The following is a 15274-nucleotide window of genomic DNA, read 5'->3' as shown; positions in this document are numbered from 1 at the left end:
TTCTAGTTTATGGGATGTTTCTGATGCCTTTAAACTGTTTTCTGATTGGCCAGATAATAATGCTCTTTCTCTTAAAATGCTATCAGCTAAACTTACCATGCTTTTGTGCCTGGTCTCTATTAAACGTGTCTCTGATGTTAAAGCTCTGGACATTTCAGCTCGTCAGTTTTCCCCTTCTGGGGTTCTTTTTCAGATTCATAGACGTACTAAGACTAATTTAAATTCAGTGTTTTATCCCTACTTTCCCTCGCACCCGAAACTATGTGTTGGACAATGTTTGAAAGTGTATGAACAAAGGACGTCTGATCTCAGAGCGCCCTCTCACTCCCAACTCCTCATTTCCTTTCGTAAACCCCATCTCCCTGTCTCTTCTGCTACTCTGGCCCGGTGGGTTCGTTGGGTCTTGTCCCTAGCGGGTATTGACATCTCCGTCTTCGGAGACCACTCCACGAGAGGTGCCATGGCGTCCAAAGCCTTTTGGGCAGGCTCTCGCCTGGAGGACATTCTAAGCTCAGCGGACTGGACCAACGATTCTGTCTTTCGCATGTTTTATTGTAAACCTATTGATACTGTGGCTTCTCTAGTTATAAATATGCTTTAAACAAGCATAATAGGAGCCTCCGGTCTTGCCATAAAATATAGATTTTCCTAGTTTTTTATGACAAAGTCTTAATTTTATTAAAGACACGGAGGAGAGTATTATCCCGCCTCATCAATACTAACGTTTGTTCTCCCTCCCTTCAGCGAATCCGGCTCTGCCACCGGCATCTTCGTGAGCGTCTCCTCCAACAGAGACGGCCTTCTCCAGCTCGATTGGTTCCTTCTTCTGGACGACTTCCACCTCCAGGATTTCCTGATTCTTTTGCCTCATGGAAACATCTGGTTCAAGACTTTTGCTCCTGGATTTTGGCTATATTTATTGTTTCTTCCATTGCTCCTTTGTTCTCTGACTTCTCCTGATCTGCTCACCTGCGAAAAGAGGAAGCTCCGCAGTCAGTTGTGACGTTTTATTGTTAGCTACTGCCTGATTGGATATTGGTTTCGTTTTCTTTGCGTTCCCATTGGCCAGTTCTTTTCGCTTGGCCCTCTGGGAACTGTAGTGTTTTCACTTTTCTTGGCTGCTATTGAATAAAGCTAGAAAAGAAAAGCATAATACTCGCCTCCGTGTCTTTAATAAAATTAAGACTTTCCGTCATAAAAAACTAGGAAAATCTACATTTTGAAAAGGTCCCCTTACACATAGATGCCAATAGACCCGATTCGGATGGCATGGGGAATCCCAAATTACGGTGCCAAAAATTGCATTATTTTAGCAGTCTTCTGCCTGATATTGCCTCTGCTTCAGTAGAAATATATGGGAAAAATCTATTTCCTCGATTATTTTTTTCTTCCACAAAATCTCTCACCTGTCTGTTCTAAAATGTTGGCATATATGCTTTCAATTACATAGGACTTTTCTATCTTTGGACTTCGCCTTGAATTTAAGTATCACGGCAGCCTACAACAGATTCGTCAGTGAAGGTTCATCAAAATTAGTCCCTGAACAGAGCAGGGTTGGGGGAAAGATTCAGTCACCACGCCAAGCCTACAAGTCCCATGATGCACGTAACGTAGGTTAACGTCGCTCACTGCGTGTAAATGTGACGTTAACAGTATGCTAGACACCGAAGACGGACGAGCGTGACAGCACTGGCGCAACTCATGTGAGAAAAATAACACGAATATTACACGAAAAATAGCAATATCTAATTCACAAGGAAGACTACAACAGCCTGGATTTATTTGTTGGTTTAAACCAAACTGTATTTATTGGATTACAAAAAAGAAACGAAATCATGATTAGGCTAGGTGAGTAGCCGCCTTGTGATGCGTAATTAATTTTGTTCCAAAATATTATAATTCAAAAATTCTGGTTGTCACCACTGGCATTTTTATTAATCTCGGTCATTGCTTCGCGCAGTTACGATTGTTCCAGTGTAGGTTTTACACGGCCCACCCCTCCCTCTTCCTGGAGGTGATCTCCTGTCTATCTGTGCCGTGACTGCACAGCGCCCCCGGCGGCCAGCACTGGGTGCTGCAGGCTCCGTTGCATTTGCAGAAGGAGGAGAGCGGGGAACGGGGTTTGCAACACATCGTCCCGCCCAAGGCTGGGAGAAAAGGGATACCCCAGAGAAAGGTAACCGGCCACCACCCTTCCCCCTAAGAATAAAGCGAGTGTACCCCGCCAAGACCCCTCCCGATGTCAGAGGGAAATCCGCGCTCCCTTAGCAAGAGGTCCCCTAGAGAAAGAGCATCATCGCCCCTCCCCTAAAGAGCATCCCAGTTGATGGTGCTCATCTGGTTAGGACCCATGCCCCCGAAAGAGAGTCCCCGGGCATACAGAGACAACTGTCCCGAGAGAAAGGGTGTCGGGATGGAAGGGCTTATCTGAAACGTGCCCGAGGAAAGAGCTCTTCATCAGAAGACGCAGGACCAACCCCACTGAAGGGAGCTTGGCTTTCCTGGTTCCCAACCTCAACCCCTTTATATAAATAAAAAAAAACTCCCCCTACCAGGCTACGGAAAGAGTGAGGTGACAGCCCCCCTCCCCACTACTGGGTAAAAAGGACCCCCCACTATTGTGTAAAAAGATAGCCTTGCCTAGAAGATGGTTCTCTCCCAGGAAAGATAGGTTTCCCAGTAACACTACCTATAAGATAGGTTTCCCAGTAACACTACCTATACCACCACCACTATACTGTCCCCTCAAGAAGGAAACCACCATCCCACCCACCAAAGGAGAAACAGCAGAAGTCCCAAGACTTCGCACACCCCAGCCCCGCAAAAAGTGTTCTGCTCGAAGCAAGTAGAGAGTTGGCAGACTTCAACCACCTCTCCATCCATAGGGGTCATCTCCATCCCTCGCCCACCAAAAATAAGCATGAATGACCACCCCTCCTCAGAGAACGGGGTCGCCTATCTGTAAATGCTCCCCCACATACAAGGCTGGAGATTTGCCTGGTTGAGGCTGAAGAAACTTGCAAACCCCGCTCCCCAAATTCAGTGTTCCTGATGGATCAATTTAGGGCACAGAAAAAAACTTGACCTCCAGGGATCGACTTTTCTTGGCCACCAACGCTGCCATCGAACTTCATCATTCTTCATCTGTCAGCGTGCATGCATCAGCCAAAAGAACAACTCAATCCTCAACAATTAACTTCACCATGCACCCATAATCTCATCAATCAGCTGGCATCTAGCAACTGATCATCAACCTTCATCTGTCTCTAATCACCCATCATTAGGTTGCACCAGCCATCCTGTTTGACACTGCAAAATGTTGCCTTGTCACAAGCATCTTTCATCATCTACCACACTTCATCTGTTCAGCTTAAATTGACGATCTCCTCCTCCAGAAGGTGGTATTTAGTACGTCGTTCCGGTCTCTTCAACTGTTGGGGTGCACCCATCGCTCTGCTTAATTCATACAGCATCCTGTACATTACCTTCCATTCAACGCTATGGTGTTTCTGAGCATGGCACCTAAAACTTCCAGACTACTGCCAGAACTGACATTCAACCATCATCTCATTCAGCACATGGAACTTCTTACCTGCTTCAAACGTAATATGCACCAAATTGCTCCTATCCTTTCTAGCATCTTGATTAATGTGGGCTTCGTCCAGCGTCTCAACTGCCATCAATCATCTGCTGATCGGCTATTCTTCACAGTATACACCAAATAATTGAATGTCGTCTGGCATCCTCTGTTTTCATTCATCACTGTATTTTGCACACTGTGTTTGGATTTGCCCCTTCAATATCATCTGTGTTTCTGACCGAGTGCGCTTTATCCGTTGAAATCCTTCTACGTCTTTTCATGCCTACTTTTTCTGTTTCATCCAACCCTCTGCACCTGTTTCACCTTCTTGTCCATCTTACTACTCCTGTCTGCCTTCCACATCCATCGGTCATGCTGCCAAGCAATCCCCTGTAAACTGATGACACAGTAGTCACTAGCAGGTTTGAGCAGTATTACTACCTGGGATTAAGGACTTCCTGAGCACAGCATCCCTGATCTGCCTGATGTTGATTAAAACCAACACAACCTATCTATGTGCTTTCAATAGGGAACCTAGAATTGCATAATCACAGGTGTTTTTGTTAACAACAGCTGTATTCTGTGGGATTATAGGATTCTACGTATGAAATAGCAACCCTGAAATGGGGTTTGACCATTTAGATGCAAGTTAATACACAGGAACTTTGTAAGGGCCTGCTGACGGCGAGATCATTGTGTATTACATAGTCGCATCCATGAATTCAATATCTTGCTGAAAAACGTAGACTGACCCTGCCCTCAAGGGAAATGCGATTTACAGTCAAAGCCTTTTCACCACCTCTGGCGCATTCCCCTTTTGAAGTGCGTCAGGAAGCCGACAGCAGCCTGATGGATCCCATTGCGAACGCATTGAATTTCCCGTAAGCACCATTGAGTTCTTGAAACAAGTTGTTCAGGCTGTTCCCACCCCCAAGGCACCCTTAAGAAGCACTATCTCGCCAGCCAACTCTGCACTTTGTTTACTTCACAGTCAGTTGTGGTCTCTCCTGCCCGAGGCTTTTCTGCGTTTTTCAGCTGGTTTAGTCATTTTGCATTTTATGCTTTTCCGTAATAAATAAAAGCATTGTGTGGTTCCAACAACTTGTTAAATTTTTTATGAATCTACCGTTTACGCACAAGCTCTAGGGCTGGAGCGTCCTCTTCGATGTGGTCTCTGAAAATGGCCTCTGTTCTTTCCTTTTGCAACCTTTTCACTGCTTCAAGATCTCACCATTTCTTCTGCATTCTTCATTCACTTTCTGATCACCTTGCAAAGCAATTTCTTGGAATTAGATGCTGAAACCTTGCAGGATTTTTTCTATGGTCTTTTTCTTTCCCCATTGTTTTGGAGCTGTGATGGAATTAAAGTGGTAACACGATCTATGCATTCTACTCTCTTGGGTGGAGTTTTATTCTGGCGTCCGTGGCTGATTAAAAATCATCGATGGATCGTTAAGCTCATGGATGGGGATTCCATTGTGGGGTAAGGGAGTCTCTTGGGATTTCTGTAATTGTGCCCGATGCAAGGCACATCAGCCACACACAGCCTTGTTGTAGAAGTATTGATCCTCTGGGCATGAAACTTTTGGAGTAAAAAAATACCCAGTCTGTTTTGAAACTGAAGCCAGCTTTTTCATTACATAAGTTTAGTCTGTCTTTATCTAGGTACATCTTGGGAGTTTTATAGTAATGTGAGTGGTTGGTATATACTTTGCCTCTCGGTTCCTGGAAGTGGTGGGATTTCTCGAAGAAGGTGTCTTACCATACTTACCGCCATTTCCCATGAGTCCTGTTGGCTGCTACCTGTGGTGGGACTTCCTCACGCCTTTGTGGAAAGCCATGCCATCGCCCACTGACTCCAGCCTCTCGCTAACTGGCAGGACCTCCCGCAGTCTCTCCCACATGCGAGTGCAGCGAACCTGGTCGCAGATTCTACTTGCCCTTGGCTTCGTCCAGGTCACCCTGGGGGTTCTCATCATCACATCAAGCTTGGTGGCTGCTACCATCACACCATCCCTGAAAATCAAGCACTCTTGCCCTTCCTGGGCCGGCTTCTCGGTGAGTGTGACAGAATTGGGGCGTGTGGGATGGCTGAATCTGATGATCTGTGATGGCTAATTCTGCTAGTAAGTGATCTGCGTTTGCCAGTAAGAAATTATTAAATTAAGGCTGGTTCATTAAAAATTAGTGGGGGTTGAAATGGAAGTCAGGGGTGGCTACATTTGGATTTTTAGGATTTCTGTGTTTGCGGATAGCAGATTCTGGCCGCCAGTGGTCTCTGATTCTGGTGGAAGGTGAAGGCTTGGGGTCTGATGATCAGCAGTGGCAGACTTTGAATGGATAAATGTGCCTCTAGGTGAAGGATGAGTCTGGCTGAAAGTGACGGCTAAATCTATTTGGCTGAATTTAGCAATAAGTATTAATCAAGGCACTGGTGGTATCTGTTTTTTGGCACGGTTGAATCTGGTGGTTAGTGATGGCTGAATCTTACTATCAGTCATTACAGGATCTATCAAAAAATTAGTGCTTAATCTAGGAGTATTTAATGGCTGCACTATATAAGCAGTGGCCATTGCATCTTGCATTGATCAAAATCTGCATTAAATGCCTGAATAAGGTTGTTAGTGATGGCTGAATCTGAAGATGAATTCGGGGCAGAGTGTGTTAATTTGTTGATGAATGGCGGAATCACGTGGAATGCGATGAATGAATATGGGTGTTGGCATTGGCTGAATTCTGCAATTAAAGAGACGTGTGTATGGCGACCCTTGCAAAGATCCAGCTGGGTAACTCGGTGTGTTCGTGTGCCTCACTCAGAGATCTGTGTGTACTTTGCAAGTTAGCATGTCCTAGTCCCATCCTAGCTGTTCAACCTTTCATTCTTCAAAGGTCGGTGTTATGAGTAACCCCTGAACATGACAATAACTTCTATTATATAAGGTGTCAAGAGACCATTCGAAATGATCCGGTGCTCTACAAATGGTCGCTATATCTTTTGGCAATATAGCTCAGCATGCACCCCCTGCAGGTCGCGGGTTCAACTCCTTGCCAAACAGACATGGCTCTGTCTTTTCCTCCTGCTGAAGTGTATAATAGGATTTCTAGCTGGATGAGTGAATGCCCCGATCATTGCATCAGGAAGAGGGAATTCAGTCCGTGATGTATGTTCTTGTAAATATTTCCTAACATTATGAGATATACATTTTTTTTTGCAGGTTGAACCCTTTTTTTATGTTGGACTTTATAAATTCGGATGGCCTGTTTGGAGCATTATGATGTCTGGAAATTATGGTTTTATTACACCTGCATTTATTAACTGTACTTTATGAAGACTATAATATTAATCAAAATTATTAACTAAATCGGAAAGACGATAGGAGTCGGCCCTGCTGGGATTCGAACCCGTGTCTGTTATTAATAATAATTGTTGGGTCAGCTGTTGAGGGTTAGTGACAGTAGCTGGGGTTTTGTGCAGAAGCGGCTGCACCCTGCACACCCTGTCCCTACACGCCTGCTGAGCGCCTTTTGTTCCTGCTAGTCACTGCTGAGCATTTCCCTGGCTCAGGGGGAGATCCATTAAGAGCACTTTGCACTAATGGATCTGGGAGTGGGTGCCCCATACCAACCGGCCGGCACTGCCTCGTGAAAATTCACTGCAGCACGGGGAAGCTAAATCGAATGGCACCCTGAGAAGAACGAGACAGGCCGGATATTGAGGAAACCCTCTGGAGGAGGGGCTCTGGACCTGTTTTAAAGGGGTGCAGGAAGGGAGGCAACCTTCGGTGCAGTCTCGGAAGTTCTGTGGATTTGAGAATAGCTCTGATGCATAGGAATATCACTAGACATGTGGGGGGCTCTTCTGGGGGAAGCACCGCTAGGCCTCTCTATGTGGGGTGCTCCGGAGAAGAGGAAAACACCATTGAGTGTGTGGTGAGGGAAGGCTCTGTGGAGCGCGAAAAAGTTGAATCTGTCTTGGAGCAGAATCCCACCTGGGTCTGATCTTGGGGCCCTCTCTGTGAGGGAAGCACACAGAGATGCTTTGGGCTATGAAGTGGACTGTACAAGTCATTTTCTAATTTACCCTCCAGGGGGTGGTTAGGCACCCCCATGGCCCATCCTAATTGATGCTGTGAGGGTAGTAAGGTCCTAAGTGCCCTGTAGGAACGAGGCACACCCAACTGCCTTCCCAAAGGGGTTCCCTGGCACAGGGAAGCAGTCCTGGGCCTATCACAACAGTTGCTGTATAGGAGTTGTGTACTTCAAGGTCTTCCCTGAAGAGTCCTTTCAGGAGAGCTTTCAATGCCTTTCTTTATTGATGTTTCTGTAGCGGATTAGATTCGATTACCACTGAACCAGTCTTGGAAGGTATGCTCTGATGGAGGACATCAGGGTTGTCCCTTTCCTTGGGAGATACTCTGTGAAAGAATTCCCCATGGGTATGTCTATGAGTAACTGTTGTGGAGGTAGCCATGAATACGTCTGTGTTTGTGAGAAGATGGAGGGTTCTCTCGAAGACTAGAGCACCATGGTCTTGTCTTGGGAGAGATTGGGAAGATAGGTAACTGAACACGCTAGGGATTTTTAGGGATGTGGTCTGAAGACTGTTAGCACCTCTTGCCGTTTCTCAAGGGAAGTCAGTGAAAGAGGGGGTCAACAGAGCATAAGTGGAATTTAGAGAGGCTGCTCTGTTGGTTTGGAGCAGCCATGTCTTGTGAAGCTTTATCTTTGGGCCCAGGGTGATCGGAGTTTTCTGGGCGGTATGGGTATTGTAATTTGCCACTGGTGTCCCAGGGCCACCAAAGCCGCTACCCTTGTGTCAGATAGTCAAAGCTGCTCTCTTTGAGTACTTAATTCTCCAAGCTAAGAACGAGATGCAAATTCGATGTGGCTGCTTAAATTCAAAACATACAACTACAGAGTCAATAATGTGGTTACACCTTAAGGTTTTCAAGGCTGGTGTGACAAAATACAAGCACATTGGGTGTGTTTGGATTCTCTTCTTTCATATTTTTCTAGAATCTAGGCCTGGGTGCTTGTTGGGCGGGGTAAAGAGCCAACAGCAATAACCTGTCCGGGCAAACATACTCTTTTAAGTATGTTGCACAGAGACTGCTCAAAGTGTAGATGAATCACAGTTTATTGGCTTGAGGGAACACGTCATTTTTCTACTTTTTGCGTTCACCGACCAGAAGCTGATACCAACCAAAGTTCAAGCTTGTACCAAAATAAAATCAGCATTCGGTATAATATCCTGGCTTTATCCCCTTTTTCTAGGGTTTCTGAGGCAGCAACAAAAGGCAGAGTTGTATTTACCCAGTCAAGGTGTCTTGAGTTTTGTCTCTAGACACCAAGTCCCTTGCTAGGCAGAGAATGGGGCGTTAGGTTTCAAGAAAATTGCAGAATATAGTTTTTGTATAGGAGCAGATATGTACCTCCAGTTTATCATATAGCTTCAGTTTTGGGGCAGAGGTCCTGTGAACAATGGGCATGTAGGCTGTTAGGTCCACAATTGTGGAAGTCAACCAGCAGGGAGATCACCATTGTTTGCAGGCCCACATACCATGTCATCTACGGGGGTCATTCACCCTTCACAGGTATTCTGTTTCCACGCCCACCAAATCATGCAACAAAATAATTTGTTCATAAAACAAAATAATCACAATACAATACAACAATTTATAAAAAACACTTGGTAAAAAGAAAATAAATTATTTTCTTTTTACCTATAGTTTGTATCCTGCTTATGTGAGACTGCACATATATTACAAGAAGCAGAAACTTGGCCAGCTTCTCCACAAGGGATGCAACTAGGGAGTCCTGAATACATGACCACCCATGAGCTTCCATCAACAACCAGGCATCCCATAGTCTTGAATGCGGGTGGGGGTCGCAGTAGCCACCTTTAGAATAATGTTGGCCCAATCATACCGTTAGAGCATGGACACTGTCAAATGACATCACAGAACGAATGGCTCGTCAAGTTCATTAGAAGAAAAAAAAATAGGGCACTCCAGAAAAATATTCAAGCTATTCTAGGAAATCGATAGAGCGTGGATATGTCTAAGGTGGGCTGGAGAGGGGAAGTGGGGCTCCGCTGCTCCTGGCTTGGACGATGGGGATTCGTGGAGAGTGGAGCACTCTTGGGTCTGACTTTGGGGTGGATGAACTCTGATATGAGCAAAACAAAAATAAAAGTTTCTTAACCTGCAACAAAAGTTTTTGCAACTTGTTGTATATAGTCACAGGGTGTGCATAGTTCTGGTACATAGTGCTTAGATGCAGGATTATAGTTAGTCTTAATTTTAACCTTTAATGGTGGATTTGCTAACAGATAGATTTACATTTAGGGGGACATTTATTTCGTTATATCTTCTTCATTCCGCAGTCTCTTTGACATACGTCTTTATCCCCTGTATAAACATGAGGGCAGGAAAGAAAGACTGGAGACAATACTCCCCAAGTTTTTGCACTGTTCGGTTAATTTTCATATGGAATGCATTGCCTAACGATAGCAGTCCTCGTGAAATGACGCATTAAGGAGGGCATGCGTCACAAGCAGCCTTCATAAGACAATTCGTGCAGCCCACTCCGCAGTGCCATAGTGGTGAAGGCTTTGAAGCACAGACAGACTGTTGTAGCTCACAAAACTATATTATACTCACGGTGTCCTCCTGGAGGCCAGTCTTTGCACTTAGTCTGGTAACGGAGTGGACTCTGGAACCTTAAATTGCTTTTTTAGTTTTGTATTGCCTTGCACTTCTCCTCTCTAGGTCTCATTGCATAGCTCCCACAGCTTCTGTGCTCTGCACCTTAAGTCTTTCGCATCCGCTTTAATAACCGTGGTTCGGGTAATGCTCCTAAACCTTCCACATGGTGTACAAATGCTCTATCCAATATTGTCAAGAGCCCAAATAGGGCACTCTAAGGATCCCATTACAACATTCAACTTCAAGGTTTGGGAAACAGTTGTTCCATAAAAACCTTAAAGAGACAGCAAAGTCTTGTCTTCTAGGAAGGTGAAATCAGTCTAAGGTAGTTATTTTTTCTGCCATGAAGATGGGTGATGCTCAGCCCACTTGGTGTCTGGGCCTGATTTCTTGATGGCCACATGACTGCACTGTGCATGCCCCTCCAACCTCCTCCCCTCCCCATGTCCTGAGCTTAACTGACCATGTTCCTGCCTCTTTGATTTGCTTATAATCTAGAGCCTGACACGACAAGTTGAGGGGACTGAGGTCTTTCTTCTGAAGGTGCCCTAGACTTGCCCCATTGTTCCTTCTCCCACTGCTCGGTACAATATATTTGGGTCCCGAATAGAGCAGTCAAACCTTCTGAGGCGAATGAGTGACATTTTTCACAAGTCGAGTAACCAGAGCCGTAGACTTGCTTAAGTGTTTTTCCTCATTTTGTGTTTGAAATAAGTTCCTCTGTAGAGCAGCATCATCTGCATTTGCCTCCTATTGCATTATGTCATGTTGGTTGATTGTTTTTTCTGCCTTTCAGTTTGGGGAAGTCTCTTTCCAACCATTACTTCTCTTCCATTAAAAGCCATGACTCAAATGTGGTTGCCCACAGTAAATTCCCAAGGGGCATCATTTAAAATCACCAGTTTCTGTCATTCATGCAGAATTTTGGATCAATGTATTGCCTAGGTAAGTAGATTATAAAAAAAGATATAGACAACGTCCCACCGTCCCTCATCCTACTGATGATTCTGTGTGATGAACTATCCACAAGTGCCTATATAACCTTGCCATTAACTGTATAATCATACTTTGTTTTTTTTTATTTTTTTTTTTTATAAACCTTTATTTATGTCAGTCTGGAACACAGCTATTCAGCCGACATCCCGGAGGTTCGGCAGCCAAGTAAGGACAACACATGGAAGTGTCCATAGCTCTGGTGCAGGAAAAGACAAAGGTTCCTTTTTTAGAACAACCTAAAATAAATAACACAAGCAAGGCAGTGTACACAATAAACACGTGCAAGTTCCCGGTGGGAGCGCAGCCCCGTTCTCAAACACAGAACAAAACCACCGGTCGGGCGGATGAGGGAGAAGCAGAGGCACTAGCAATCTAACATAATATCCTCATAGTAATCCCAAGTTGGAAGTAAGGCTAGGGGGAAAGGTGCTCCTCCAACGGTTCAGTGGCCGGGGGCAGACATATATCCCCCCTATACTGGTTCCATCGCCCCCATATCTTATGCCATTTCTTAGGCCGCCCCCGGGCACAGTACGCCGTCTTCTCCCTAAACATGCTCCAGTCCATATTTTCCATCCATGCTTCCACAGCGGGAGGTCTCTGAGAACCCCACAGTCGCGCAATATCACGCTTCGCCACCATATTTCCCAGGGTCACCCATTGAGTCTGCGCAGCATCATAGTCAATAGGACCCCAGACATTCAAAAGACAGCGCCGTGCCTCTGGCAACAGTGCAAAGCCCGTGATCTCCTGCATCACTACATGAATTCGCTTCCAGAACTCCGCAATCACACCACATTCCCATATGATATGTAGGAAGGTGCCCACCATCCCGCAGCCCCTCTTACACAAACCATCCTCGGAGAAACCCATATGAATCAGTCGGGGGCCCGTGACATAGACTCTATGAAGTATCTTAAGCTGCACTAGCCTTAGCCGTGCCGGGATCGCGACCTCCTTAGGAGAGGAAATGGCATACTGCCAGTCCTCATCATCCAGTTCAAGACCGTCCCTAGTCCACTGATCACGCACCCCGAGGAGGAGGTCGGTCCGGACGTTAACAAGCTTCTTATAGATTAAGGAGATTGTACTCTCCGGCATATGGCCATCCAGAATCCGATCCTCCAAAGGAGAGAACTCGGGCACAGCCTCCCCCTCGACGAGGACGGACCGCAGAGCGTGGCGCACCTGTGCGTACGGGAAATATTCCGTAGCCTCCAGATCGTACTCCTTCCGTAGCTCATCAAACGATTTCACTCGTCCCTCAACCAGAAGATCCCCCACTCTGGAAATCCCAATCAGGTCCCATTTTTCAAACCCCTTCGTGTGCCAAAGTTTCCCCAACACATCGGAATCAAACAACGGAGTGGCGCGGGTAAGCCTATCCTTCCAACCCAACGAGTTCGTAACAGCCTTCCACACGTGTACCGCCGTCTTGGTCGGTCCCGTGAGGGACCCATCCATCGACCTGGAGTAGAGTGCTCTAAAGTAATTACCCCCGCGCAGCAACCATCGGTCCATAGCAAAGCCGGGGCTCAGCGCCGGTCCGTAGACGCCGTGGTTGATAGCACTTAACTGGGTGGCCCAGTAGTATCGCCTGATGTCAGGAAGCGCGATACCCCCATCGTACCACGGAAGGGTCAGTTTTGCAATAGCTATACGCGGTCGGCCCTCCCACAGCAGCGAGCCCTGGAGGCTCTCAACCTCCCGAAAATAGCTGGCCGGGACCAGCTCCAGAGTATTCTGCAGGGCATAAAGAAAGCGGGGAAGAGACATCATTTTGAACAGCGCGGCCCGGCCCAGGAGGGAAAGCGGCAGCCGCCGCCAACCCGCCACATCCCGCCGCAAGCGCGTCAATGGAGGGAGCAGGTTTCTCTCATACCGAACAATCGGATCGGCGGAGATATAGATCCCTAGATACAAAAAGCCATCCCGGGCGATCTGGATCGAACAATTCCGCGGGAGAACAGGGACGTCTCCACACAGGGCGTACAGGTACGACTTACCCCAGTTAATGGTGAGACCCGAGTTCCTACCAAAAGAGGCCAAAACGTCACAGACTACTATGAGAGACTTCCTAGGGGAGGTGAGGTATAGCAAAATGTCGTCGGCATAAAGAGAGATGCGGTCCTCATGATCTGGTGACCATCGGATCCCCCTTATGTCCGGGTGCCATCTTATCCATGCCGCCAGCGGTTCAAGGGCAAGAGCAAACAACAACGGCGACATGGGACAACCCTGCCTGGTGCCCCTCCCCAGCTCGAACGGGCAGGACGCCCTACCATTGACCGCGACTTTGGCCAAGGGTCCTTCATATAGTAATCTCACCCAGCCAACAAAGCCAGGCCCAAAGCCGAATTTTGCAAGTGCAGCCCACAGATATGCCCACTCTACCGTGTCAAAGGCCATCGTGGCGTCAAGTGCGGCCACAACGGTCGAATCCTGCAGCGTCCCCGTCCGTGCAAGCACGCCGTGGATGCGCCTAAGGTTCAACGCAGTGTTACGATGCGGGATGAAACCGGATTGGTCCGGGTGAATCAGGTCCCCAATCACCCTAGTCAAGCGGTTGGACAGTATTTTAGCAAGGATTTTCGGCTCGGCATTAAGTAGCGAAATCGGCCTATAGGAGCTGCATTTATTTCTGGGCTTGCCGTCTTTGTGTATGACCACAATTGTCGCCAGACGTTGGTCAAAGGGAAGGCATCCCATTTCCCGCGCCTCCACAAACATAGCTCGCAGATGCGGAGCAATCTTGTCCGGACGGAGTTTATAGAACTCAATTGGCAGACCGTTCGGGCCCGAGGCCTTGCCCGGGCGCAGTGAACGGATAGCACCCGCGACTTCGTCAGCTGTGATGTCACCATCCAAGTCGTCCCTGTCTATATCAGAGAGGCAAGGCAGAGCCAGATCGCGCAGAAGTTCACACGAGTCCTCAACCGGCCTGTCCGACACCGAGGTGTAGACCGTACGGAAATAATCCGCGAAGCACTGGACTATGCCATCCTGCTCAGTAACACTAACGCCACCCTCTGTAACAAGTTCTGGCACAACACGATTAACCCACTCTTTTTTATCCAGCCATGCTATTAATTTCCCGGCCTTGTCCCCAACATCGTACAGTCGCCCCTGCTGCTCCCTACTCAGGGCTTTGGCCGCGTCCGTCACCAGGGCCTTATACTCCGACTGCTTAAGGCTCAATTTGTGCAGCGTTGTTGCCAGAACCTCCCCCTCCAAGGCCAACTCTAGAGCCGCTATCTCCGCCTCAAGCTGTACGACCTCCGCATCCCTCCGACGCTTGGCCGCCGTTATCAAGGAAAGGGCCTCTCCCCTCAGCACAGTTTTAAACGCTTCCCACAAGGACACCGCAGACGCGACCGAGCCTAGGTTTTCCTGGAAGTAGCGATCGACCGCCTTCAGCACAGCGCTACGAGTCCTAGGGTCACGGAGATACCAGGGGTTAATCGGGGCCACCCTACCCCCCACCTCTCGACCAACATCCATACAGATCCACACCGGCGAATGGTCCGAAATACCCCTAGCCATGTGCCTAGCCTCAGACACAAAGGAGGCGTGTGCAGCCAAAGTAAGTACATAATCAATTCTGGAGAGACTGCCGTGCGCCCCTGAGTGAAAGGTGTATTGCCGCTGAGTGGGATGCAGCAGTCTCCAACAGTCAACCAGACCAAGGGTATCCACGAAATCTGTAAGCCATTTCTGCGCCCCCCCAGTGCTCCTAGGCGGGTGTCTATCAAGCAATTCGGAGCCAACCGCATTGAAATCGCCACCCACCACCAACATCCCTTCTGGAAGATCCAGCAGAGCCCTCCCCAGGTCCTCAAATGTGGAGGGCTGCAGCGCAGGAGGGACATACACAGAGACCAGGACCAGCGTCCTGCCCTCCCACCTCCCCGCCACAGCCGCAAATCACCCCCTTTCATCAACAGTGGTGGAATCAACCTCAAACGGCAGTGAGGCCCTGACAAGTATTCCA

At 47.5% G+C, this 15274-nt stretch overlaps 1 protein-coding gene across 3 annotated transcripts in view; it reads left to right on the top strand.

Moving 5' to 3' along the window:
* Positions 1-5208: 5208 nt before the first annotated feature.
* ENTREP3 (endosomal transmembrane epsin interactor 3) overlaps positions 5209-15274 on the top strand; it is a 99897-nt gene continuing 89831 nt past the window's right edge. For all 3 annotated transcript variants that reach the window (XM_085637647.1, XM_085637648.1, XM_085637646.1), the window contains exon 1: positions 5209-5638. In XM_085637647.1, the coding sequence (XP_085493773.1) occupies positions 5363-5638 (276 nt within the window). In that variant the 5' untranslated portion in view covers positions 5209-5362. The remainder of the gene's footprint in view (positions 5639-15274) is intronic.

The sequence above is a fragment of the Triturus cristatus genome, chromosome 12 (genome assembly GCF_964204655.1).
Source record: "Triturus cristatus chromosome 12, aTriCri1.1, whole genome shotgun sequence".
NCBI classification, from domain to species: domain Eukaryota; kingdom Metazoa; phylum Chordata; class Amphibia; order Caudata; family Salamandridae; genus Triturus; species Triturus cristatus.
This window is presented reverse-complemented; position numbering and strand designations above follow the sequence as displayed.